This window comes from Otolemur garnettii, unplaced genomic scaffold (genome assembly GCF_000181295.1).
Source record: "Otolemur garnettii isolate 467f Iridium unplaced genomic scaffold, OtoGar3 scaffold00011, whole genome shotgun sequence".
NCBI classification, from domain to species: Eukaryota; Metazoa; Chordata; class Mammalia; order Primates; family Galagidae; genus Otolemur; species Otolemur garnettii.
Window position 1 is genome coordinate 10,417,396 of NW_003852406.1, and position 25,509 is coordinate 10,442,904.

The 25,509-nt window shown below is 38.0% G+C and overlaps 1 protein-coding gene across 2 annotated transcripts in view; it reads right to left on the reverse strand.

The window, feature by feature from the left end:
- ALDH1A2 (aldehyde dehydrogenase 1 family member A2) overlaps positions 1-25,509 on the reverse strand; it is a 97,158-nt gene that overhangs the window by 24,756 nt on the left and 46,893 nt on the right. Inside the window, exons 5-7 of one of the 2 annotated variants that reach the window (XM_003784378.2) lie at positions 18,976-19,037; positions 16,829-16,957; positions 16,593-16,706 (exon numbers count right to left, since the gene is read on the reverse strand). In XM_003784378.2, coding sequence (XP_003784426.1) covers positions 16,593-16,706; positions 16,829-16,957; positions 18,976-19,037 — 305 coding nt within the window. The remainder of the gene's footprint in view (positions 1-16,592; positions 16,707-16,828; positions 16,958-18,975; positions 19,038-25,509) is intronic. The other variant, XM_012801938.1, reaches the window with a different exon arrangement.

The following is a 25,509-nucleotide window of genomic DNA, read 5'->3' on the forward strand; positions in this document are numbered from 1 at the left end:
TTTTTCACTTTGGGGGGATTCTTTTTGTATAACTTCAATAAAGATTGTAACAACAACAACAAAAATCTCCTAAATGACATGCCATGTTGATTCATGTATTTGATGATTATTTTCAGACTGGCGAATAACTAAACAGATCATTTAAATAGTTTGCCACAGGTGGAAGACGTTTATACTGAGATCTTAGGGGAAAGGGAAAGAGTTGGAGTGGGAAATGGCGGTTCCTTTCCAAGTTCAGAGATTAAGAGTTATGACTGCAATTAACCTTGGACTTTCCCTAAGGAATATTGCCTTAAACAGGTAAGAGGAACTAAATCAACAAAAAAAAATTTTAAAGACAATTTTACCAGTTAGGCCTGGAGGATAAAATTTCCAACAAATTCCTCAGCTGATTTCCTAAACTCCCTTGAACAAACTCTGCAGGGGGAACCTAATGGTGCAGTGAGACGACTCTGGAGCTGTACTAACCCGACAAAACTGGGGACTAAGGCTGCTTGCTGTACGGAAGAAACAGAGGAGAGAGAGGGGAGTAAGTTCATGAACAATCGGCTCTATGCTTGGTGGGCCTTGGTGGTATCATTTGTAAAATACGGAGTGACTTAGGGCACCCTTGTACCCCGATGCCTGGCACACAGTAAGGAATCATGCTGATGGAGAAGCAGGAGGAAGGGAGAATGTAATTAAATACCAACAGACTGGGAGTGGGCTAGGACTGCAGTCTGCCGCGACTTGTTTACGAGGTGTAGCTTGGAAATAAGTCTTATTACTTTACAGTTGCACTGTGTGAGTTACAGCTCCTTTCTGAGAAATAGAATCAAAGTGGAGCTTTGCTCACATGCCAGTTGGCGCCCCTGTCTTCAGTCACGTGTTTTACTATCTTGCCAATACCGTATAGTTCTGCAGTATGTGTGAACTTTCAGAAATGTCTGGACACTTTTAATACGATACTGGCGCTTTTTTTGGTTAATTCATGGGCATATGGAATGCTGTGGACCGTGCCCTCACTTTGCTAAACTGATTTGTTTATTTTTCCTTAAGGTGCTTAGGGGAGATGTAACTGCTGGAATGCAACCACAGACTCAGCAGACAACGTGAGTGGTGCCTTTCAGTTAGGACGGCAGATCAACAAACTCAGAACCATGGGGATGAGTTCTCAAGCAAGATGGTATTCAGATTATGCGCAAAGTAGCTATTCTGAATATCAATGGCCATAAGAACCATTAGGTAAGCTGATTCAAATGAGAATTCCTGGACCTAGTTCCAAAATTTTAACTTAGAAGACAGATCCTGGGAGGTTGCCAGGAACCTGCATTTTAAAAAGCACCCCACCCCCGCCACTGTAGGCACAGTGGTCTTTGCACAACTATTGGAAAACAGTGGTAACCATATTACATTTTTCTGCAAAGAAATTTCTCCCTACATCAAAATTTAATACTGGCAAACTCAGGTTGGAGCAGTGGCCCCTACTCTGGGCCACAAGGAGGAATTATAAGTGAGTTTCCGATAGGCACCAGGCATCCTCTCCCGGTACTACACTTTAAATCAAGTACACTATTTCACCTAAAGAGAAAAGCGATTAAAACTCAGTTTATCCAGCAGGCACCCAGGCGATCTTCCAAAAAGTAAAGCAGAAGAGCAAACACAAAAAAATAAACACTTATTAGAGCCAAAAATATTTATAAGGTATTTATTAAAGCTACAAAATAAACAAAAGGAGAATAAAGCTGCCCGAGCAGAGCAGGAGTTGGTTATTGACAGACTTAATATTTGCCAATAGAAATTTCAGATTCAACTAATATTTACTGAGTTCTTCTAATGTGCCCAGCAGTATGACTAAACTTTCAAATACATTAGCCCAACCCACAAAGTAAGCCGATAGGGAGTTATCCACAGGCTATCTTAATAGAGGAAGAAATGAAAGACCAGAGAGTCTACATAATTTGCTAGAAGTCGGCTCAGTGCCCGGAGCACAGTGATTATGGCGCTGGTTACATACACCAAGGCTAGTGGGTTTGAACCTGGCCTAGGCCTGCCAAACAACGATGACAACTGCAACAAAAAATAGCTGGGCGTTGTGGTGGGCACCTGTAGTCCCATCTACTTGGGAGGGTGAGGCAAGAGAATTGCTTAAGCCCCGGATTTTGAGGTTGCTGTGAGCTGTGACGCCATGACACTCTACCGAGGGCAACACACTGAGACTCTGTCTCAAAAAAAAAAATTGCCAGAAGTCACACAGCAGTAAAGCTGGAATTCAATCCATGGTTGATTGAATTCAGTGCCTTCTGTTACACCACACTTCCCCAAGCACAAATTGTTCTATAACTTTCACTTAACTAGATAACAATGACAGCTAATATTTACTGACACTTGACTAAAATTTAGGTCCTGCGCTAAGCCCTTTAGATACACTAGGTGTCTTAGTTGGTTTAGTGTTAACAGATACCACAAACCAGGTAATCTATAAAGCACAGAAACTTATTTCTTACAGTTATGGAGGCTGGGAAGTCCAAGGTTGACCGTCTAGCCAAAAGGCAAGCAAGCATCAAAGAGCAGAGGGCAGAGGGAGAAAGACATGGAACTCACAACCTCAGGCACCTTTTATTTATTTTTATTTACTTATTTTATTAGATCATAATTGTGTACATTAATTCTATCATAGTATACAGTGTGTTGCTTCCATATGCAGTTTGGAAAACTCTCATCCAACTGGCTAACACAGCCATCATGTCCTTCTTATAATTGTTGTGTTAAGACTCAACACTATTATGAAACTAATTGTTAGCTATCTTAGGAAAGCTACAATCCAAATGGGGCCCTAGACTACGGAGAAAGGGGAGTGGGGAGGGGAGGGGGGAGGATGGGTGAAGAGAATGATATTGTGGGGATCATGCCTATGATTTATCCTATTAGGGTACATGTGAATTTGTCTGAAGGTTGAATATTAATGTCTCAGGCACCTTTTAAATGGCGTTAATCTATCAAGGTGGGCAGAGCCCGCCCAACCTAAACACCTCCTGTTCTCACATCTCTCAACACGGTTGCACTGGAGATTAAGTTTCCAACATATGGTTTCTGGGGACTCATTCAAACTATACAGCTTATTTCATCCTCACACTCCATGAAGCAGATATAATTATTCCTAATCTACAGAAAGGAAATCTGAGGCCTGGAAAGAGTAAATAACAACAGGTACTATGAATGAATCCATACAACCCTTATAGATATTTAAATCTAGTTTTCTAATATGGCTCTGATATATTTAATCTTGATTGCTTTAGTATGATTTGAAGTCTGTGTTTGGAATTTCTTATGGAAAAAGTGATGATTTCCTTTAGCTTTTTTAGAGACAGGGAAGGTAGAGGGTTGCGATACGTCCTTTCAAGCTTTCATCTTAGCAAAGTGCTAAGGAGTACTTCATTTTCCTTTTAAGAGACTCTAAATAAAGGATGGAGAGAAAGGAACTCAAGCTAATCCAGGTTAAATCTCTAAACTTCCTAAACTGTTGTAAAATCCTATGAGGTGGTCTTTGTTGGTCAGGTGGTTGATCAGATTGATCATTAACTGTTCAGCTCTAAAATTATTTTTGCTTATGACAAGCCATTGGCATAGTTTTGTAGATGGAAATTAACTTGGCCTGAATGTGGCTGAGAGTTATATAATCTGAGGAGAAGAAAGATGAGTTATGGGAAATAGTTGTAGAGGATAACCTAGTATTTTATCTAATTTTCCACACTTGTGTCTCTTGCCTAGTAAATCCTTTCCCTGGAGCATACGTTTAGCTGTCACAGAGCATGTGCTGTGGGGGGTTGGCTTGCCTGACTGATGTTAAGGACCCCAGGAAATTGGACACACCCTAACTCCTCAACATGTCCCATCTGCTATGATTTAGGTTCTTGAGTCTGGGTTGTTTGCTTGTTTTTCCCTTCTCTATAAGGCTTTTTATATCCTTTTACAGAGACTTTTAAGGATAGACACTGCATTAGTATTAAATCTGCTGCTGTGGCATTTAAATGCTGGCTAAAAGTAGGACTGCTAGAATGACAAAAACAAAATCTTTGCTAGGGAAACAGTGAAACCTGATCTCCCATTCTATCTTCCAGCAAAATATGTACCGAGCCCTTGAAAGTGCTGGTTCTTTAATACCTGGCATGGAAAATGATTTTTAGAATTAAATGATACCCGTATTTCTTGGTTACCTGCCAACATCAAGCAACACATTACTCACAAGGGCCCCACAGATGGCATCCCTTTCCACCAAGTTCATTTTGTACGTTGGTTCCTGTACCACTACAACTTCATTTTCTACAACCAGATTAGTGATAAGAGAGGAAGAAAGACCTAAATTCTTTCCATTTAGGAATATTAACAACTATAGCATTAAGAGTAGAATTATCTTTCTCTTAAAATTCTTTTATCTTTGAAGAAAGTAACTTCCCTGTGCTGGAGGTTAAAAGGCAGGCAGGCGTGCTAGGGAGGTCTGGGAGCAGGGACCAAGTGGGTGTTCTGTCCCTCACACCAGACTCTAAAGTGCTTTCTCCACACTGGCCACACCAACCCCGTCCCACACAGACTGGATAGAAATTCATTCTATCCAGTCTGCACACCTAGCCCAGGCTCAGCTCTCAAAAATGCTATCTGCCACGGCTGCTCTTCCCCTTAGGATAAAGCCCAAGCTCCTCAGCTTGGTGTTTAAAGCACTGGCCCTGCTATCCCTGAGTTCATCAGCTTGAGTCTCCTGTCTAAACCCAAATTAGAGTACTTCAGACCCTGGTCTTATAGAACTGCCAATGCAGCGTTCCTTACTGTGGGTATTTGCTCACACAGTTTCCTTCTGTTGTTATGGAATCCCATCCATCTTTTCAGGCCTAGAACCTACTTCACCACTATTAACTCTGCCCTGGAGCAGCACAAAACCAACCTTTTGGGGGGCTTTCAAGATGGTACTCTGTCCCTCTCAGCCACTGGTCAGATCTTATGTTTGGAGTCTCAAAGGACATGCCTAGGAAGGCTTTGGGAGGCTTTAATCACCAGCTCACTCAAATCTGCAGACCACCTCCCTGCAAACCACTTCACATAAATGGTACTCAAATTTTAAAAAACTAAATGCCTTGAACTAATGGTATTTCTCAATACACATTTAACATTTGAAAACTATGTTGTATAAGAGAATTTTAGTCCTTGCCTTGATTTTAGAAAGTATCTTAAAAATCAGGATTTTTTTACGTAAAATGATACAGAATTATTCTCTTCCTCCAGGTGCCCATATGTATTATACTACAATAGTTACATATTCAAAGACTATCACCTGGGCTACACTGAATCTCACAAGACCTTTGCGCCTGTAAGGGACAGCAAAGAGCTTGACATATAAATGCTCAATAAATGTTTGCAGAATTGACTTGCGATAGGTTGGGTTTAAAACTTTAAGTCCTATATGAGAGAGGGTCAGATGGAAGTCCTACAATGTAACAAATAAAATTTAACAAATAAAATCGGATGGACATTGAGGTTGTTTCCATTTCTTGGCAACTAGGAATAATGCTATGAACATTTATGTATAAGTTTCTATATAGTGTTAGATTTTTGTCAAATGCTGTTTCTATGACAATTGAGATGATTGTATGGTTTTTGTGTTATTTTTCTACTATAAAGTATTAAATTAATGTTTTGGATATTAAACCAACCTTTTGTTCCTGGATAAATTCCACTTGATCATGTGTACACTCCTTTTTATACAATGTTGAATTCTATTTGCTAGTATTTTGTTGAGGATTTTTTGCATCTATATTTATAAGATATTCGTGTAGAGTTTTTCTTGTGATGTCTTTGTAATTTCTTCTACATTGTGGCCACAATTTTTTTAACCCAGAATTCATTCAAATGAGTTAATTTGCACAGTATTATTTTCTGGCTCATCTGCCTCCCAGCCTTTCTCTCCAATCCCATTTCAATGTCCACTCAACTCCACTAAGTCATTCTGCATTCTTCTGCTTATAGTTGTTGATTAATATTGCCCTTTCTTCCCAATGCACTCTATTTATCCTTATCATACAAGACCTAAGTCCAGACTCTTTCTCTTGAAGCCTTGATAGACCACCCAAACACTAGAGATCTCACTCTTCTTGAGATGCTGATTTCATATTACAAACTGACATCTGCTTACTGTTTATAATTTCCTAAACCATGTCTGTAGTTCCATCTATTCAGAAGTCTGAGGCAGGAGGATAACTTGAGCTCCTGGGATTCTGAGGCTGAAAAGAGCTCTGACTGCACCTCTACATTCTAGCCTGAACAACAGACTCAGACCCCCATCTCTAAATAAAAGAGAAAGAAAATATAAGAATGAAGAACCATGAAATTCCTAGAGCTTAAAAATATAATCTCTGGGCTGGGCACACTGGCTCACGACTATAATCCTAGCACTCTTGAAGGCTGAGGTGGGAGAATTTCTTGAGCTCAGGAGTTCGAGACCAGCCTGAGTAAGAATGAGACCCCAGTCTCTACCAAATATAGAAAAATTAGCTGGGTGTTGTTATCAGATGCCTGTAGTCCCAGTTACTCAGGAAGAGGATCACTTGAGCCCTGGAGTTTGAGGTTCTTGTGAGCTACGATGATGTCTCTATACTCTACCTAGGGTGACAGAGTGAGACTCTGTCTTAAAAAAAAAAAATACATACAGTATACAATCTCTGAAGTGAATTAAACACTAAGGAAGACCAGTGAATTTCAAAATAAATTATCCAGACTGAAGCAGGAAAAGGGACGAAAATTAGAAGGGACTCATTGAACTATGGGATCATGTTAATGGTCAAAATATTTCCAAATTTGACGAGAAGTAGAAACACATAGATTCAAGAATTTAACACCAAAAAGAAAAAAAAGAAAGTTCCACAAAAATACATCACAATGAAATTGCTGAAAACAAGCAAGAAGAAATTATCTTAAAAGTAGTCACAAAAGAACGAAATATCATGTACAATACAACAAAGATGAAAATAACTGCTGACGTCTCACCTGAAACAGTAAGAGTCAGAAAAAAACCTGAATGATGTCTTTAAGGTCTTGAAAGTGAAATAAAACAAAGCAAAAACTGTCAAATAAGAATTCTATACCCAAAGAAAAAAATAAAAATCAAGACAAAAGAAATGTATTTTTCAGACAAACAAAAGCTGAGAGAATTCACCACTTGTAGATCTGCACTATATGAAATGTTAAAGATGTTTACAGATGAGAAAAATGATACCAAAATAAGAAGAGGGCCAGGAATAGCAGGGGTATAAGAAAATGTAAAATGATTATGTTTTCTTATTTAAAGATTTTTTTTTATAATTAAAATTTACAACAAAAATAGTAACCATGTCTTGTGGGGCATATAACATACATAGAAGTAAATTGCAGGGCAACAATACCATAAAGGATGAGAGGGGGAGTGGAAGAATACTGTTATAAGCTCATCACTTTATATATAAAGTAACATGATACTATTTGATGATGACTGATTAGGATGCATACTGCAAACACTAATGCAAAATAGAAGACAAAATGGCGTGCTAAGATCAATTCCTCCAGTAGAAGGCAGGCACAGAGTGAAAGATGGAGAAGAAACCCAGATGAGACAAAGAGAAAATATCAAAATGGGGGATTTAGACCTGACCATATTGATAATACATTAAATGTTGAACAGCACAACAACAACAAAAAGTATATGCACACACACACAAAATGAACACAAAAGAGTATATATTATATTGTTTCATTTATATGAAATTCTAGTATACACAAATTATATAAAAAAAAAAAAGGGCTTAGTGGTTTCCTAGAGCCAAGGGTGTTACCCATAGAGAGGCAAGAGAAATCTTTTCAGGGTGTAGATTTGGATGGCGGCTACATGGATGTGTATATTTGGTGCTCAAAGAGGTACATGTTATTGCATATAAATTGTACTTCAATAAAGTTATTTAAAAAAGTAAAAACAGAGATCTGAATCCAAACAGCCTGGCAATAAGGCTTAATGTTCTAACTGACCTACTATGTGACTTCTTGGCTGGCCTGAAGATGGGGTCCATCTATTCAATATAACTTTAAAAACCAGTATAGGTTTTGACTAAAATATCTTGGAAGAAAATGTTAAATGCCCAGAAAATAACTTAACAAGAAATGCCTAAGATCTACTACATGCTGACACTGTGGTAATTCTACACAACAAGCAACAGAAGCTAGGTGTTCCTAGATGAGAAGTCAGTGTGGTGAGGAAATACAGCACCTACCCTACATTTAACACACTCACAGCCATGTGAGTTGTAGTTCACTCATGCTAGTTTTGAGTCCAGGGTCTCATGAAGCATATATAACATAACTCACATATCTCTTAACTTAATAAAATATTGTGGCCCCAGGAAAAATTTTTGTTCTCTAGTGTGGCAGTCAATGTATGAATATAGACATGTCATGTAATACCCATCAAAATTCCAATGAGAATTCCTGCGAGGAGCCCAAGGTGCTTAGAACATTTACTTGAACTTTCATCTGAAAGAACAGATGGGCAATAACAGCCACAGGTTTTGAAATACCAATTAAGAATCTTTCCTACTACACTGAAACACATCTTATAAAACCTAGTAATTAAGGCAGTCTGGTACTAGTGAAAAGAGATAAATACAATGATGAGTTATAAAACAGAAACAAGTATATGGAAATTCATCACATGATGTTAAATATTCAAACAAGTTGCAAAAGGATAGAGTGTATAATTAATGGTGTTTAAGTAACTTAACACTCATTTACAAAAAAATAAACTTAGCCTTCACCTTTCATTATCATGAAAATAAAGTTCAACCAGATTAAAGATTTAAATTTAAAAAAAAACTATAAAAGTACTAAAAGAAAATGTTAAGGACCATTTCTACAGCCTTCAATGGATTTCTTCAAAAATGACAGGAAACCCAGAAGCCATTAAAAGGAGGACTGAAAGATAGGACTAAATCAAATTTAAAACTCGTGCATGGCAATCTATTTTTACAAATTAAAAAGCAAAGAACAAACTGAGAATCATATTTACAAATTCTACAACAAACAGAAGATTAACATACTTAAGGAGGTCTCATAAATGAAATCATCACTCTAATGCATTCTTGGTAAGCAATTAAAAGAATAAACATCCTTTTATTTTGCAATTTTACTTCTAGAAACATATCCAAAAAGAATATCTGATATATACATACACATATATATGTGTATATGTATCCAAAAGACTATCTGATATATACATACACATATATGTATGTGTAAATATACACATACACATGGCCCTCTTCTTATTTTGGTGTAGGTCTTAGTTTTCTTCTGGTATCATTTTTCTCATCTGTAAACATCTTTAACATTTTGTATAGTGCAGGTCTACGAGTGATGGATTCTCTCATCTTTTGTTTGTCTAAAAAATATATTTATTTTGCCTTGAATTTTGTTTTTTTCTTTGGGTACAGAATTCTTCTTTGACAGTTTTTGCTTTGTTTTATTTCACTTTCAAGACTTTAAAGATGTCATTCAGTTTTTTTCTGACTTTTATTGTTTCAGATGAGACATCAGTAGTTATTTTCATCTTTGTTGTATTGTACATGATATTTCTTATGTGTATGTGTATATTTACATATTCATATGTGTGTATGTATATACATCTATACACCCATATACATACACAGATATTTTTTCTTAGATCGCCAAAGGTTATTTCAGTTTGTGTAATAGAAAAAAAGTGTGGGGAAAAACCCCTAAAGTGTACATTAATGAAGGATTAATTATGACATACTAATGCAAGAGTATTCTAGAAAAGTTTTTAAAAAATGAGGGAGGCCAAACATGGTGGCTCATGCCCGCAATTCCAGCACTTTGGGAGGCCACAGTGGGAGGATCACTTGAGGCCAGGAGTTTGAGATCAGCCTGAGGAGCAGAGAGTAGCCTGAGTAGCTGGCGATGGTGGCACATGCCTGTAGTACTCACTACTCTACTTGAAAGACAGAGGCAGGAGGATCACCTGAGCCTAGGACTTCAAGGTTACGGTAAACTATGATCCTACCACTGGACTACAATCTGGACAATAGAGCAAAACACTGTCTTTGAAAAGAAAAAAATCAAAATATTTCCAAACTAGAAAAAAGGAGACATAGCTTCTGACATTACAAGTTGTTATATCTCATTTTATATATTATACTTTAATTTAAAATTTTTGTTTAAAAAAATTACACACTAGAAATCTCTTGGCTAACTCAATCAGGACCATTGGTTGAATATCAGAAAAATGTTAGATCAATGAAAGATAACTTAAATATTTGATCTTAGCTTAAAAATATATATATATTCATTCTTTGATACACAACTAAGGATTTTTATTTAATGATGGGCCCACCTGTCCTTTCTCATTAAACCACAGCTCTAAAATATTGTTTAAGATTTCTGGTTTCAGTTTCTTTGAAATGGAGTGAGAATTTAAAAACATCTGCAAAGCAATCCAAGTGCACACAGTATCTAGATTTATATTTTTCTCCAATGCCCAGCCCTAATTGATATAATATTTCTTAGAATCTAGGCTTTATTTTCAAAGCATTAGATTTAGTTTATAGACAAAAAATAATTCCCTTTCACACTCACAGATTGATTTATATATTTCATTAATCATAAAATTACTATAACATTATGATTAGAATGAAAGTTTTGGAAACAAGATGATTCTTGACAATAATCTCAAACATAATAATCTAACTGTAAACTAACTGACATTCAAGCTTATTAATCAATCTTTTATGAAATTTAAAGACTGGCTCATTTAATAAATTTCATAGAAGATTGAAAAATTTCATTAGCTCTGTATCAATTAATCAAGTTTCTAGACCTGTACTGTCCAACATGGTGGCACACATGTCTATGTAACACTAGAAATGTGGCTAGTCTAAAATGAGATATGCTATAAATGTAAAACACATATAGATTTCAAAGACTTCTCATAAAAAAAAGATGTAGGCTGGGTGAGGGTGCTGATGCCTATAATCTCAGCACTTAGGGAAGTCAAGGTGAGAGGGCAGATTGAGGCTAGGAGTTTGAGACCAGCCTGGGCAACACAGTGGAACCCACATCTCTACAAAAAACGAAAACAATTAGCCAGATGTGATGCAGCTTGCCTACAGTCCCACCCCCTTGAGAAGCTGAAGAGGACCACTTGAGTCCAGGAAGTCTAGGAGTTTGAGGTTACAGTGAGCTATATGGCACAACTGCACTCTAGCCTGGGGCAACAGAGCAACAGAGTGAGATTCTATCCTTGAAAAAAAAAATAATAATAAAGTAAAGAACAGAGAATAGACAATATTGTGTTATTAATTTTTATATTTGGGGGAAGAGTAAGATGGTGGACCAGAAGGATCATTCAACCGAGCTCCCCTAGAATGACTGGGGAAAAGAGAGAACTCTGCCATACCTGGTGCAAGGACCTTACCCAGAGCCAGCGAGGAGGTGATGAGCTGGATACAGGGTATGATCTGGAGTGGTGGAACTCTGATGAATTAGGCAAGTGATAGGGAATGGCTGGGTTCAGATGGTCCCCCATGGAGGTCTGGGATGGGAGGAATTTTTAGTTGTTGGGGGAAACTGCATATTGAGTAGAAAGCTTGGAAGAGTAGGGGGTACTTGAATAGTACACAGCAACCAGACTTGAATGTTGGTTGAAGTGGATTTGCTATCATAGGCTTGGTGGCTGGTGAGGCAGCCATACTGAGAAGGTCTCGGCAGCCAGGAGGGAAGGTGATGAGAAGGTCTTACAAGGGGCCTAAAGCATGATTGTCTTAATTCCGCCTGCCAGGATCAGAATTCCACTCTTGGGACAGGCTCCCAAATTTATGAAACAGACAGTGATGGGCCTGAGCGATATGATATCCCATAACATGATAATAGTTAGGGACCTTAACACCCCTCTGACAGAACTAGAGAAATCCTATAAACAGAAACTAAACAAAGATACAAAGGACTTAAATGTGACCCTGGAACAAATGGGATTAATAGACATATACAGAACACACCACCCCAAACCTAAAGAATATAAATTTTTCTTGTCAGCCCATGGTATGTACTCCAAAATCAACTACATCCTAGGATGCAAGTCAAACCTCAGCAAAATTAAAAAAATAGAAATTATACCTTGTATCTTCTCAGACCACAAGGCAATAAAGGTGGAACTCAACTCCAACAAAAACATTCATCCCTACGCAAAAACTGAGAAATTAAACAACCTTATGCTGAATGATAGCTGGGTTCAGGAAGAGATAAAAGAGAAAACCATTAAATTCCTCATACATAATGACAATGAAGACACAAGTTACCAAAACCTGTGGAATACAGCAAAAGCAGTCTTACAAGAAAAGTTTATCACATTAGATGCCTACATAGGAAAAGCAGAAAGAGAGCCCATCAATAAACTCATAAACTATCTTATGGAATTGGAAAAAGAAGAACAATCTAATCCCAAATCCAGCAGAAGAAAATAAATGACCAAAATTAAATCAGAGATTAATAAAATTGAAAACAAAAGAATCATTCAGAAAATTAATGAAACAAAAAGTTGTTTTTTAAAAAAAAATAAATAAAATCTGCAAGCCTGGTTTAACATACCCAAGTCCATACCTTTGGCCAGACTAACAAGAAACAGAAAAGTAAATCTCTAGTAACCTCAATCAGAAACAATAAAGGGGAAATAGCAACAGATCTATTAACATATCTGGAATCATATCTTCTCCCTAGACTTAAGAAGAAATCTATCTTGTCAACAGACTAATTTCAAGCACAGAGATCAAAGAAACAATAAAAAATCTCCCAACAAAAAAAAATGCCCTGGTCCAGATGGCTTCACACCAGAATTGTATCAAACCTTCAAAGAACAGCTTATACCCATACTGCAGAAATTATTCCAAAAAATTGAGTAGAATGGATTTTTTCCCAACATGTTCTAAGAAGTGAACATCACCCTGATACCAAAACCAGAAAAAGACCCAACTATAAAGAATAATTTCAGACCAATCTCTCTAATGAATATAGATGCAAAAATTCTCAATAAAATCCTAGCCAATAGGTTACAGCTACACATTTAAAAAAATCATTCATGGGAGGCACCTGTGGCTCAAAGGAGTAGGGTAGGGCACCAGCCCCATATGTTGGAAGTGGCAGGTTCAAACCCAGCCCCAGGGGGCCCACCCCCCCAAAATCATTCATCAAGATCAAACAGGTTTCATCCCAGGGTTGCAAGGCTGGTTTAACACACGCAAGTCCATAAAGGTAATTCATCATGTCAAGTCAAGCACAGACAAAGACCATATGATTCTCTTAATAGATGCAGAAAAAGCATTTAATAAAATTCAGCATCCTTTTCTAATTAGAACACTTAAGAATATAGGCAGAGGTGGCACATTTCTTAATTTGATCAAAGCCATCTACAATAAACCCACAGCTGAATGGAGTAAAACTGAAAGCTTTTCCACTTAGAACTGGAACCAGACAAGGTTGTCCTCTATCACCACTACTATTCAACACAGTACTGGAAGTTCTAGCCAATACAATCAGGCAAGAGAAGGAAATAAAAGGAATCCAAATGAGGGCAGAGGAGGTCAAAGTCTCACTCTTTGCTGACAATATGATCTTATACTTAGAGAACCGCAATGACATGACTACAAGACTCCCAGAAGTTATCAAAAAATTGTGTCTTAGGATATAAAAGCAGTGCCCAGAAATCAGTAGCCTTTGTATATGCCAATAAAGCCAAGATGAGAAGCTAATCAAGGACACAATCACCTCACAGTAGCTTCAAAAAAAAAAAAAATGAAATACCTAGGAATATACATATTAAAAGAGGTGAAGGACCTCTACAAAGAAGATAATGAAATTTCAAGAAAAGAAATAGCAGAGGATATTAACAAATGGAAGAACATACCATGCTCATGGCTGAGAAGAATCAACATTGAGAAAATGTCTATACTACCCAAAGTAATCTACAGATTCAATGCAATCCCCATTAAAATACCATCATCATAACTTTCAAGAATTGAAAAAAATAAATCTTCATTTTGTATGAAACCAGAAGAAACCCCATATGGCCAAGGAAATTCTTAGTAATAAAAACAAAGCTGGAGGTATCACTCTACCAGATTTTGGCTATACTAAACAGCCACAGTGATCAAAACAGCATGGTATTGGCACAAAAATAGAGTCATTGACATTTGGAACCAAATAGCAAACCATGAGATGAAACTAACATCCTACAGCCACCTGATCTTTGATAAACCAAACAAGAACATACACCGAGGAAAAGAATCCCTACCCAATAAATGGTGCTGGGAGAACTAGATAACCACACATAAAACACTGAAATTGGACCTGCACCTCTCACCACTTACAAAAATTGATTCAAGATGGATAAAAGATTTAAAACAAAGGCATGAAACAATAAAAATACTTGAAGAAAGTGTGGGGAAAACACATGAAGATACTGATACTGGCTTGGGGAAAGATTTTATGAAGAAGATTTCCATGGCATTTGCAACAACAAATGGGACTTAATTAAACTGAAAAGCTTCTGTACAACTAAATCAACAAAATCAAAACAGACAATTTTCAGAATAGAAAAAGATATTTACATATTATGAATTGGACAAAAGCTTGATAACTAAGATCTATAAAGACTTCAAATTAATCAACAAAAAAAGACCCAGCAATCCCATATATCATGGGCAAGAGACATGAATAGAGCCTTCTCTAAAGAAGACAGATGAATGGATAACAAACATGAAAAGATGCTCATCGTCCCTAATCATCAGAGAAATGCAAATCAAAACTACCCTGAGATATCACCTAAACCCAGTGTGAATGGCCCACATCATTCTCAAAGCTGGCCCAAAGTCTCAAAACTGCAGGTGCTGGGTGTGGATGTGAAGAGAAGGGAACACTTTTACATTGTTGGTATGACTGCATACTAATATGACCTTTTTGGAAGGAAGTATGGGGAATCTTCAAAGAACTCAAATTAGACCTCCCATTTGATCCAGCATCTACCCAGAAGGAAAAAAATCATTTTAGCATAAGACATGTGCACTAGACTGTTTATCACAGCTCAATTTATAATTGCCAAAATGTGGAAACAGCCGAAATACCCACCAACCCTGGAATGGGTTAACAAACTGTGGTTATATATATACCATGCAATACTATTCAGCCACTAAAAAGATAGAGACATCACATCTTTTGTATTAACCAGGATGGAAGTGGAACACACTCTTAGCAAAGCATCACAAGAAGGGAGAAGCAAGAATCCAATGTACTCAGTTCTAATATGAAAAAGTAGATGAGCTAATACAAGGGGGGTTAGGGGAATGAGCAAGTGGGGAGAGGGGAGCAGGTAGGGGAATGGGAGGGTCACGGTGTATGGCACACCTCTTGGGGCTGGGACACTATTATAAGAGGGACTTTAACAAATGCAGTTAGTGTTAACCTGATTCTTGGTACCCTCAATGAATCCCAAACAATAAAAATAAAAAATAATTTTTATATTATGTGTTAAAATGATAGTATTTTGAAAATATTGAATTATTTTATTAAGATCAATTTCACTTATTGCCTTCTTTTTAAAAAAATGTGGCTTCAATCAAACTTTAAATGACAAGTGTTGCTATAATTAGGTTTAGAAAATTATAGACAGCACTGTTTTAGACCTGTAGATATCTGTTCTTTAATGATGTTATTGTTACTTGAAACAATGAATCAGACTCTACATTATCTATTACATGGCTAGAAAACATATTGGAATAGTATTTTATAAATCTCCCTAGACAGGCTTGTGATTATGTGTCTGGGATCTGTAAACTATAGCCCATCTGCCAAATTTGACTTGCTACCTGTTTTGGTATAGCCCACAAGTTAAAATCATTTTTTGTATTTTTACATATTGAGAAAAAAAGAGATTAGTATTTGATGATTCATAAAAAGTATATAAAATTCTAATTTCAGTGTCTATAAATAAAGTTTTATTAGCACAGAACAATGCTCCTTATTATGTGTTATCTTTGACTGCCTGGTGCTTCTAGAGCACAGTTGCATGGTTGGTCACAACAGACACCATGCTGGCAGCAGCAATCCCTGCTTTGTATCAGCCTCATGGGGCTGGTTCGGCCTCATGGTTACGCTCATGGAGCATGGTTAGTTGCTAACTGCCTCTACAGGACCTGGCAAAACAGTGAGAAGGGAAAGGTTTACCCCAATTCTAGTCCCTACCAGAGACTAGTTTACATTTCCAGCTTAACTTGCTTCTGCCATTGTTGTTTTTTACTCAAAAAAGTGTTTAGAACCCCAGCTTCTGGGACAGTTTTCTGCAGTTAGCATCATATAAACGCTCAGAGATCTGTGGCACCAACTGGCCTTCACCTTCACATTCACCAAAGTTCTATACCAATATTACCTTTTGGAGGACTTCAGTACTCGCTGCCCTTGTGGTGTCCAACCTATGTTCCTTTAGCCCCTCTCCTCATTCACAGGACTGTTTTTCAGCTCCTGGTTTCTCAGATACCTACCTCAGTAGAACCCGTGAACGCAATCTTGTCTATGCCAACATGTGAAGCTATTGCTGCTCCAGCTGTTGGCCCATATCCCGGCAAAATATTGATGACTCCTGGTGGAAAGCCAGCCTAAGGAAACAGAATAGGAGAAACTGTGGCTTGTGGAAATTGAGGCATCATGTTAAATGAGATATGCTTTAACAGGCTCCAAGTGTAAAGGGAGTCAGAACCACTCGTGAAGTTTCTCTTACCTCCTTGATGAGGGCTCCCATGTAGAGTGCGCTGAGTGGGGTCTGCTCTGCCGGCTTAATGACTACTGTATTGCCACAGCACAGAGCCGGAGCAATCTTCCAGGCAAACATCAGCAGGGGGAAGTTCCACTGAAAGGAGAAAACTCCAAGTTGATAGATAGATGGAGATATTCCTTCACCACTTTGTTTTCAAACTCTGAGTTCTCAGATTTCTTACACTCGTCCTCAACATAAATCTTGTCTACCACCAAGGATAGGTGTTTGGATTTATAATAACATCATTAAGAACAGAATAGCAATGACCTTGAAAATCTGTCCTTTACTCTCTGTTCAAAAAAATTACTATATTTCAACCACTCACTAGGAGAAATCTCATGGCAAAAGGGGAGTTTTCGTTTTCTGTTTCGGTTTGGTTTTTCACTGTTATTTTATTCACTTTTAAAATTGGGCTTTGGTTCCAATAAGTCTCTTGTGTATACAACTTTTCCTTGCATCTGGAATTTTTACACCAGGATTTTAAAACTAGTATGAAAACTCTTCAATGGGGAAGAGCTAGAAGATAAAATTCTGTGAATTATATTTAAGTCACTGTGTATTATAAGGCAGCACTTTTTAAAATATCCATTGTTACCAAATGCATATGATTATAAAAAATAAAGTGCATTTGCTGGTGAGTGTGCAACAATTTTCACTTTTCCCTTTCTACTACAAAATAAGCTAATGGAAACTAAAAGATATTTATAGGAATATAAGAATTTGGGGCCTAAAATGGCTTAAGCTCCTTTTAAAAGGATATTAAGCTCCTATTGTCATAAGCACAGGCATGAGCCTCAGTACTATCAGGTGTCATTGATAATTTCATTAAGAAAGAAAACAGAAATCCTGGCCCCTTGGCTTCAGCCCCTGACCACAATGTGTTTCTGCCTGAAGCATCTCAGCTGCCATCCTTGAAGGATTCTCACTGGCTCTGGCAAGCTTGCAAAAATATACAAGTGTCTTGCCTTCACCAAACACCCAATTTCTTTTCCCCTTGGTTGTTTATAAACTTGGGAGTCCACAGTAATGTTTTAATTCCATCTACAGTATATAAATCTTGGCATGCAGTAATTGAGCCAGAGCTCGCTGACAACTAGCTCTTGTCCTTGTGGTGAAGCTGCAGCTTCAAGATTCTGGGGAAGAACAAGTTTGAGTTCTAAGGTACAGGGGACAGGCCGGACCCTGGAGCTGATCCAAGTGAGATTTCTGGAGGGGTTTAGGAGATTTCTTTAGGGGGTTAACCAAACCTCTCATTTTGCCTTTTCATTCTCTAATAAATTTCACAATATCCTGGAAGTTACCTATCATTTCAACAAATATTAGTACTCTCCCCCCAAATCTCTGCTTCCCCAAACCAAAGATTATCTTTACTTATTCTCCTTTATTTTGAAAAGAGAGAACTTCTTGTCTATACTCTAAGAGTTTAATTTGAGCCTCCCTTTGAAATCCCTCCAGAACTATAGCTAGTACTGTGAGAAGCAGCAGTGATATTTTGTGTTATGCCAAGGGTGTGTATGAGAGAGAGAGAAAGAAAAAAAAAAAAGGACAATGTTTAATGTTCCAATCCAAACACTAAGCACTACATCTATTTCCCTTTACAAGACACAACAGCCCGGCATGGTTTCAATTATGATCGTGACGTTAATTGTACCGCTGTGTCTTCTGCAGTGTCTTCTATCTAGATTCTTGTGAAAAGAAACAGTGGGAAAGAATGAGATTAAAAGACCATATAAAATAATATGCCTGGAAAGATGGTGACTCACAGCTCTAGAAAACAAATAAGCAAATATAACAAGGCATTAATTTTCCATAAGCAGGATGGACACCCATAACCAAGGGCAGGTTATTAATACACTGCGCTTTGCTTTGCTTATTTTAATCATGAGAATTCCATGACTTGAGAATTCAACTCCTGGTAATGGAGCTGAAGCCCTATTAACCTGTTCAAATAAGCATTTGCAGGGAGGCTGTTAAAGATATGTCAACAACATGAGCTCAGTTTTTTTCCCCCAGTAATGGAAAACACACATCGCCGAGGACCATGTTTTATGTGTCTTTAAGAGAACTGGATCAAATGAAAATAAATACGAGGTGCGAGGAGATACACTCACTGGGATGATCTGGCCACATACTCCAATGGGTTCGTGTCTTGTGAAGGTAAAATAGTCTCCATCTGAAAGAAATAAGCATGGTCACTCCCAGAGAGCTTAGATAGGGGGAAAAAAAAAAGTAGAGCACCCTGGTGGCAGCGAAAACCAGAAATAACACGGCAAAGCATCCTGTTCAGACAGGCACACAGAATGGCAGAAGACTGTCACTTGGCCAGGGGTGGCTCCAGATACGGCTCCCAGACAGCCAAGCAGAGTACTGAGGTGAGGGCATCTGAGGCAAAATAAAGGCCGAATTTCTGACACTAGAAGTCCTGTGGGGTGGGGTGGGAGAAACTGAAAACTGAAAATATTAATAAATTAAATTTTGGCCCGGGGCCTGTAGCTCAGCAGCTAGGGTGCCAGCCACATACACTAGAGCTGGCGGGTTCAAACCCAGCCCAGGCCTGCCAAACAACAATGACAATTACAACAGCAACAACAAAACAAATAGCCGGGCATTGTGGCGGGTGCCTATAATCCCAGCTACTTGGGAGGTTGAGGCAAGAGAATCGCTTATGGTGGGAATGCAATTTAATATGTTCCTTTTGGAAAGACGTCTTGAGAACACTTAGAGAACTAAAAATAGACCTGCCATTCGACCCTACAATTCCACTATTAGGTATATACCCAGAAGATAAAAAATCACATTACAATAAAGATGTTTGTATCAGAATGTTTATCGCAGCCCAATTCATAATTGCCAGATCATGGAAGAAGCCCAAGTGTCCATCAATCCACGAATGGATCAATAAACTGTGGTATATGTACACCATGGAATACTATGCAGCCCTAAAGAAAAACGAAGACTTTACCTCCTTCATGTTTACATGGATGGAACTGGAAAATGTTCTTCTCAGCAAAGTATCATAGGAATGGAAGAAAAAGTATCCAATGTACACAGCCCTTTTATGAAACTAATTTATAGCTCTCAAATGAAAGATACAACTTAATTCTAGCCCAAGAATATGGGGAAGGGGTGGGGAAGGGGAGGGGAGAAGGGCGGCTGGGTGGTGGGAGGGTGACCGGAAAGATTACCTATATTTCTGTCTAACAAGGGTACAAGTGAACCTTTCTAGAACTAGAAAATAAATGTTTTGACACAATGACTATGCAAATGACATGAAATTTATGTGAACCAGCTTGATGAAAGTATTTCAAAATGTATATGAAAACACTACACTATACCCCATGTTTGCATTAATGTATACAGTTAACATTTAATTAAAAAAAAAAGCCCAAGGTTGAGGTTGCTGTGAGCTGAGATGCCACAGCACTTTACCAAGGGCAACATAGTGAGACTCTTGTCTCAATAAAATAAATAATTAAATTTTATATTAAATATTAAAATATGTGTAACTTAGGTAGAACACTTGTTTGATATTTTTGTATTATTTGGGACTCACTACAGCTACAAAGAATTAGGGTATACTGATTGCATTTGTTTGGTAAAGTCCCTCTTATAATTGTGTCCCATCCCCAAGAAGGGTGCCAGATACCATAACCCCCATCCCCCTCCCTCTGCCCACTCCCTCCTCTCCCTATCCCCCACCTTGTATTAGCTCATCTACTGCCCTCATATTAGAACTGAGAACATGGATTCTTGCTTCTCCATTCTTATGATGCTTTACTGAGAACAATGTGTTCCACCTCCATCCAGGTTAATACAAAAGATAACTAACTCTTTTTTTTTTTTTGGAGGCAGAGTCTTGCTCTGTCGCCAGGGCTAGATGCAACAGAATCATCACAGCTCACTGTAATCTCAAACTCCTGGGCTCAAGCAATTCTCCTGCTTCAACATCCCAAGTAGCTGAGACTATACGCACATGCCATCACACCTAGCTAAGTTTTCTACTTTGGATAGAGATGTGGTCTCCTTAGACTGGTCTCCAACTCCTAGCCTCAAAGCCACCTCCTGTCTTGCCCTCCCAATGGGCTGAGATTATAAACCTGAGCCACCATCCCTGGTCCGAGGGTAATAAACTTTTTAATAACTTTCTAAGTATTAAAAAACTAAGTAAAATGCTATTGTGCAAATTTTAAATGGAAAAGATGAGGCATAAAATTAATATATATTTCATAGCTCAATCCAGGTGTCAAAATATACTTCCTGAATCCCAGTAGAACACAGACAAGACTAGGGCTACTTAAAGAAGGCAAAAGTCCACTTCTAAAAAACAACCCATCGATAACCCAAAGCCTCCACCCTCAAAAGACACAGAAAGGAGGTTATCCTTGTATCCTTAGCAGCTAAAAGAAAAGGAGCTTGGGAGAAATTTAATAACTTTTTTTTCTTATAGGAATAGTAGGCAATTGGAATAATTATCCAGGAAGTCCTAACAAAAGGCTTTGGTAGGAAAATGTCATTGCTTTTATTGGAATTATTTTTAAATGGCTACTTGAAATAGCCAGATAATGGCTTATTTTTAATAGATGGGTTTTCATTTCCAATACTGGGAAAGAAATCTTTGTTTCTCCCTCCACTGTCAGCCCTTTGGCCACTTCACCAATATTTGTTTTCTCTCTCCTAAAGCAGTTCCCCTCGGGAAATGAAGACACTCCACTCATACTCACAGAAGGGTAACTATTATGGACGGGGATGAGGGTGGGGAAAGAGAAATGATGGGAATGAACCTGTGTATCAGTCTTTCAACACATCTAAATCACTAATATTTATCACACAAAATTGTTGTGACAAAGTTCAAATTCATGCATTTTGAAATAATTAAGCCAAAGCTCTCAGTGCCTCTCTCTCCTAGACCTCTCTGATTTCTAGTCCCTTCTTTCAAAGAACTTTTAATCATATACAAGTACAGTGTATGTAGCATCCTTTATCCCTCTCCCATTTTTGTTTTTTTAGAAATGGGACCGTATTATTAGGTCTTTCATATTTTTCCCTATTTGCTGTCTAATCAGGCTGCTATTGTCTTATTGGCTCCATGAAGAATGACACCACTGTAAACTCTCCTGAGGAATATGCAGCTCCCCTTCAGCTGAGGCTACCATAAATAATTCTGTAAAGACGATTCTTACGTGTATATGTATCTTTTCATATATATTTCTTTTTATATCTGTGAAATTTTTTGAACAAAGTATATGTACGTTTCACATTTTCACAAATATTGCCAAACCACCCTTAAGAGAAGTTAAACAATTTGTAATTCCAACAAGCTTCTATTTTTTCTACTCTTTACTGCTGGGGTTTTTTCAAACATTTTAATTTCAACCAACCTGACCACTGGAAAACGGTAACTTATTTTATTTTGTGTTGAATGACATGGGAGGGTGAACATCTTTTTACGTTTATACCCTTTGCCATTTTTTCTATTGGATTATTTCTCTTGGAGCCATTTGAAAAGTTCTATAAATGTTGAGAAAATTAGGCCTCTGTCCTATTATTGTAAAGATTTCTCCCAGTCTGCTGCTGGTCTCCTGGCTTTGTGTATCTTATTGGAAATGGAAGAGATTAGGAAGGAGCCTGGGTTTAGCAACGGTGAGAACCTTAAAAAAAAAAAAAAAAAACTCCTGTCATAGAAAAAAGTAACCAAGATGTTGAAACTGTCCGTAGGATGACAATGACAAGTCTGAGTAATATTTTAAAAACCATACTAACTATCTTAGTTCTGCATGCAAACAACTCAAGCATCTTCTGAACAGTTACCATCCTTTACTATAGTATAAGATACTGTGATTCTTTAATTTATAAACCTCTGGAAAGGTTTTTCATGTGGAAAACCACTGATCCACAGGCCAGAGAATTTCACCTGTCTTCTCCACCTGAACTCTGTAACTTGGCTAAGGTGGTAGATTCAGGTAGATGGTCATGAAGCACTGAATCAGCGTGTAAGGTTAAGATGCGGTCAAAACAGGTCTGAGAAAAAAATGGGGGGATGCACTGAAGAAGAGCACAGGTGTTTAATGTAGCAGCACATGTAGGAACCTGGAATGGCTCACAGAAACTCACAAAGCACCTGCCCCAGCACAGCATGGCAATTCACAAGGCCTTTCCCCCTCGCACACTCTAAATGCTTAAAAATGTAGTTGCATTACTTACATAATGTCAAAAGTCACTGAAAAAATGAAAGCAGGAAGAAAAAAATGTAAACAAAATCTTAAAAATCTGACCTCATGAGGAACTGAGCTTGACTCTGTGATTGCGTCCCAAGAGAAACTGAGTGATGGGGAATGAAAACTTCCTTGGATAAACTGTCCACAGATTTGATAAACATTTAGCTAAAGGCTAATACAAGGAGAGGGACTGAATCTTCTAGTCCCTACAATTCCCCTAAGTAGTAAATAAAGAACTAAAGGGTATTTTGCTGCTGTAATTAAAAGAGCACTGAGTGAAAGGGATAAGGAAAGGGCCCTAGTTTTTGTGAGCTGTTGTTTGTATTTCTTTGTGGATAGTGAGAGAAGACACCCCTAGCATGACTTGGGGGGCTGGCAGACTCAAGCATTATGCCTTCTCTATAGCTACTCTCGGCTAGAGCAAGCAGCACCCCAGTGGTCCTTTACAATTTCTAAGACCTTCCTCTAAATCCCACCAAGCTTCTAGATCAGGGTTACCTTCAAGCCAGTCCCTCAAGAGCAGGGCCACCTTCATGATTTTAAACTTAATTATGCACACAGAACTTGGAGGTCTTGTTAAAACGTAGATTCTAAATCAGCAGGTCTAGGATGAGACTGAGAACCTGCTTTCTGACATCCTCCTAGGTGATGCTGTTGCTTCTGACTTGTAGACCACACTCCAAGCAGCAAGATCCAGAGGAACCAACAGGGTACAGTGGGGTCCATGACCTTTAGGTGTCTTAGTTCATTTTTATTTGTTTATTTTTTGCCTCTCTTGTAACTCTACTGGTTTGCCTGAAAGGAAGTCTGAAGTCGGAATCTGATCACTGTTTGTATATAATTCTTTTAAAATAGTAAAATAAGAACAAAAGCATTGCATATAGTATTTCTACAGAACCTTATAAACTATTCTCACATCTTTATCTCATTTCACACTCAAAACAACTCTGAAAGAAACAAAGCCAACTGTCATTATCAACACTTTAGAAATGGCAGCAACAGAGAGGTTAAGTCCAAAGTGATAACTGTAACTGGCCAAGCCGGGGCAACTGGACTCGGATTTAGGTCTTCAGACATTAAACTCTTTGCCCACCAAAACATATTACAGACCTTTTCGTGTATCAGATTTGGGTAAATGATCACAAATCTCAGAATTTGAGTACAATGTCCAGAAAGAGTCCTAATGGAGTAAAAATGAAGCAAACAAAAAACCAATGGCAAGACTTTTGTGAAGAAGGGTGAAGATGATTCTCTGATAACCTGGGCAGGGAGAACTCATGCAAAGTCTGGCATCCCAAATTATAAAGGGACACAACAGAGTCACATTCCCTCGCCTGGGGGAGCCCAAGACTGAGCACTTCTCTCCTCTCATCTTGGCAGAACTGACCCAAAGGGGAGACAGAGTGCTCATTCTCTTTACCTATGGTGATACATAATGTGTACTCTTCTCTGTTGAGAAGAAAAATTATAGGCCATTTTTCCACCCTTAGATTAATAATTTTCTTGAAATATGGCAGGTAACTTAACAAGTTCTCCTTCATTTCTCTAGCTTTGTGATATAAGCTCAATAGCGTGATATAATGTCTTCACCTAAACTTCGATACTTTGTCTTCTAACCAAACATGAAGGATTATAGAGAGGGCTTAGACTCAGCCAAAAAAAAAAAAAAAAGGGCTATGTTTGATGAGGATGCAAAAAAATATTCCAGATACCACATTCTGGGTCAATAGGTCAGAACAAAGCTTTGGTGGAGAAAACTAAAGAAGAGGAACTGAAACAGAAATATTAAATCGCACATATAAAACTCTGTATTTGTCAGTTTCTTTTCCCTTTCACTCAAAAACTAAAAAATTCAAAGTAAACAGATATTTCTCTTACAAGAGCTTTAAGTCATAGCCAGAGACAACTTTTCTGATATGTTTTTGTGCTTGAGTGTTTTAGTGACCAAAGAACGGTTTACAACTCCTGAAGAACACATATATCTTATAATTGAATACTTTATTATACTAGGAATTTGGCTGAACTATGGATTAAATTTTATGACCGTGTGCATTGAGCCACTTCTATGACTATATTAAGAAAAGCCTTTGTCCCTAGGAATAAATAGGAGAGTAAGCCTCTTCTGTATTTGGGAAGTATTGAAACACTGGTCTATGTTTTTGATGGGGGCTTATGAAATTACACAGAAGAGGCTGGATGCAATGGCTCATGCCTGTCCTCCTAGCACTTTGGGAGGTCAAAGCAGGAGGATTGCTTGAGGCCAGGAGTTTGAGACCATCTGGGAAACATAGTAAGACCCCCATCTCTACTAAAAATAGAAAAATTAGCCAGGTACAGTAGCTTATGTCTGTGGTCCCACCTAGTTGGGAAGTTGAGGCAGGAGGATCAATTAAGCCCAGAAGTTTGAAGTTGAAGTGAGCTGTGATCATG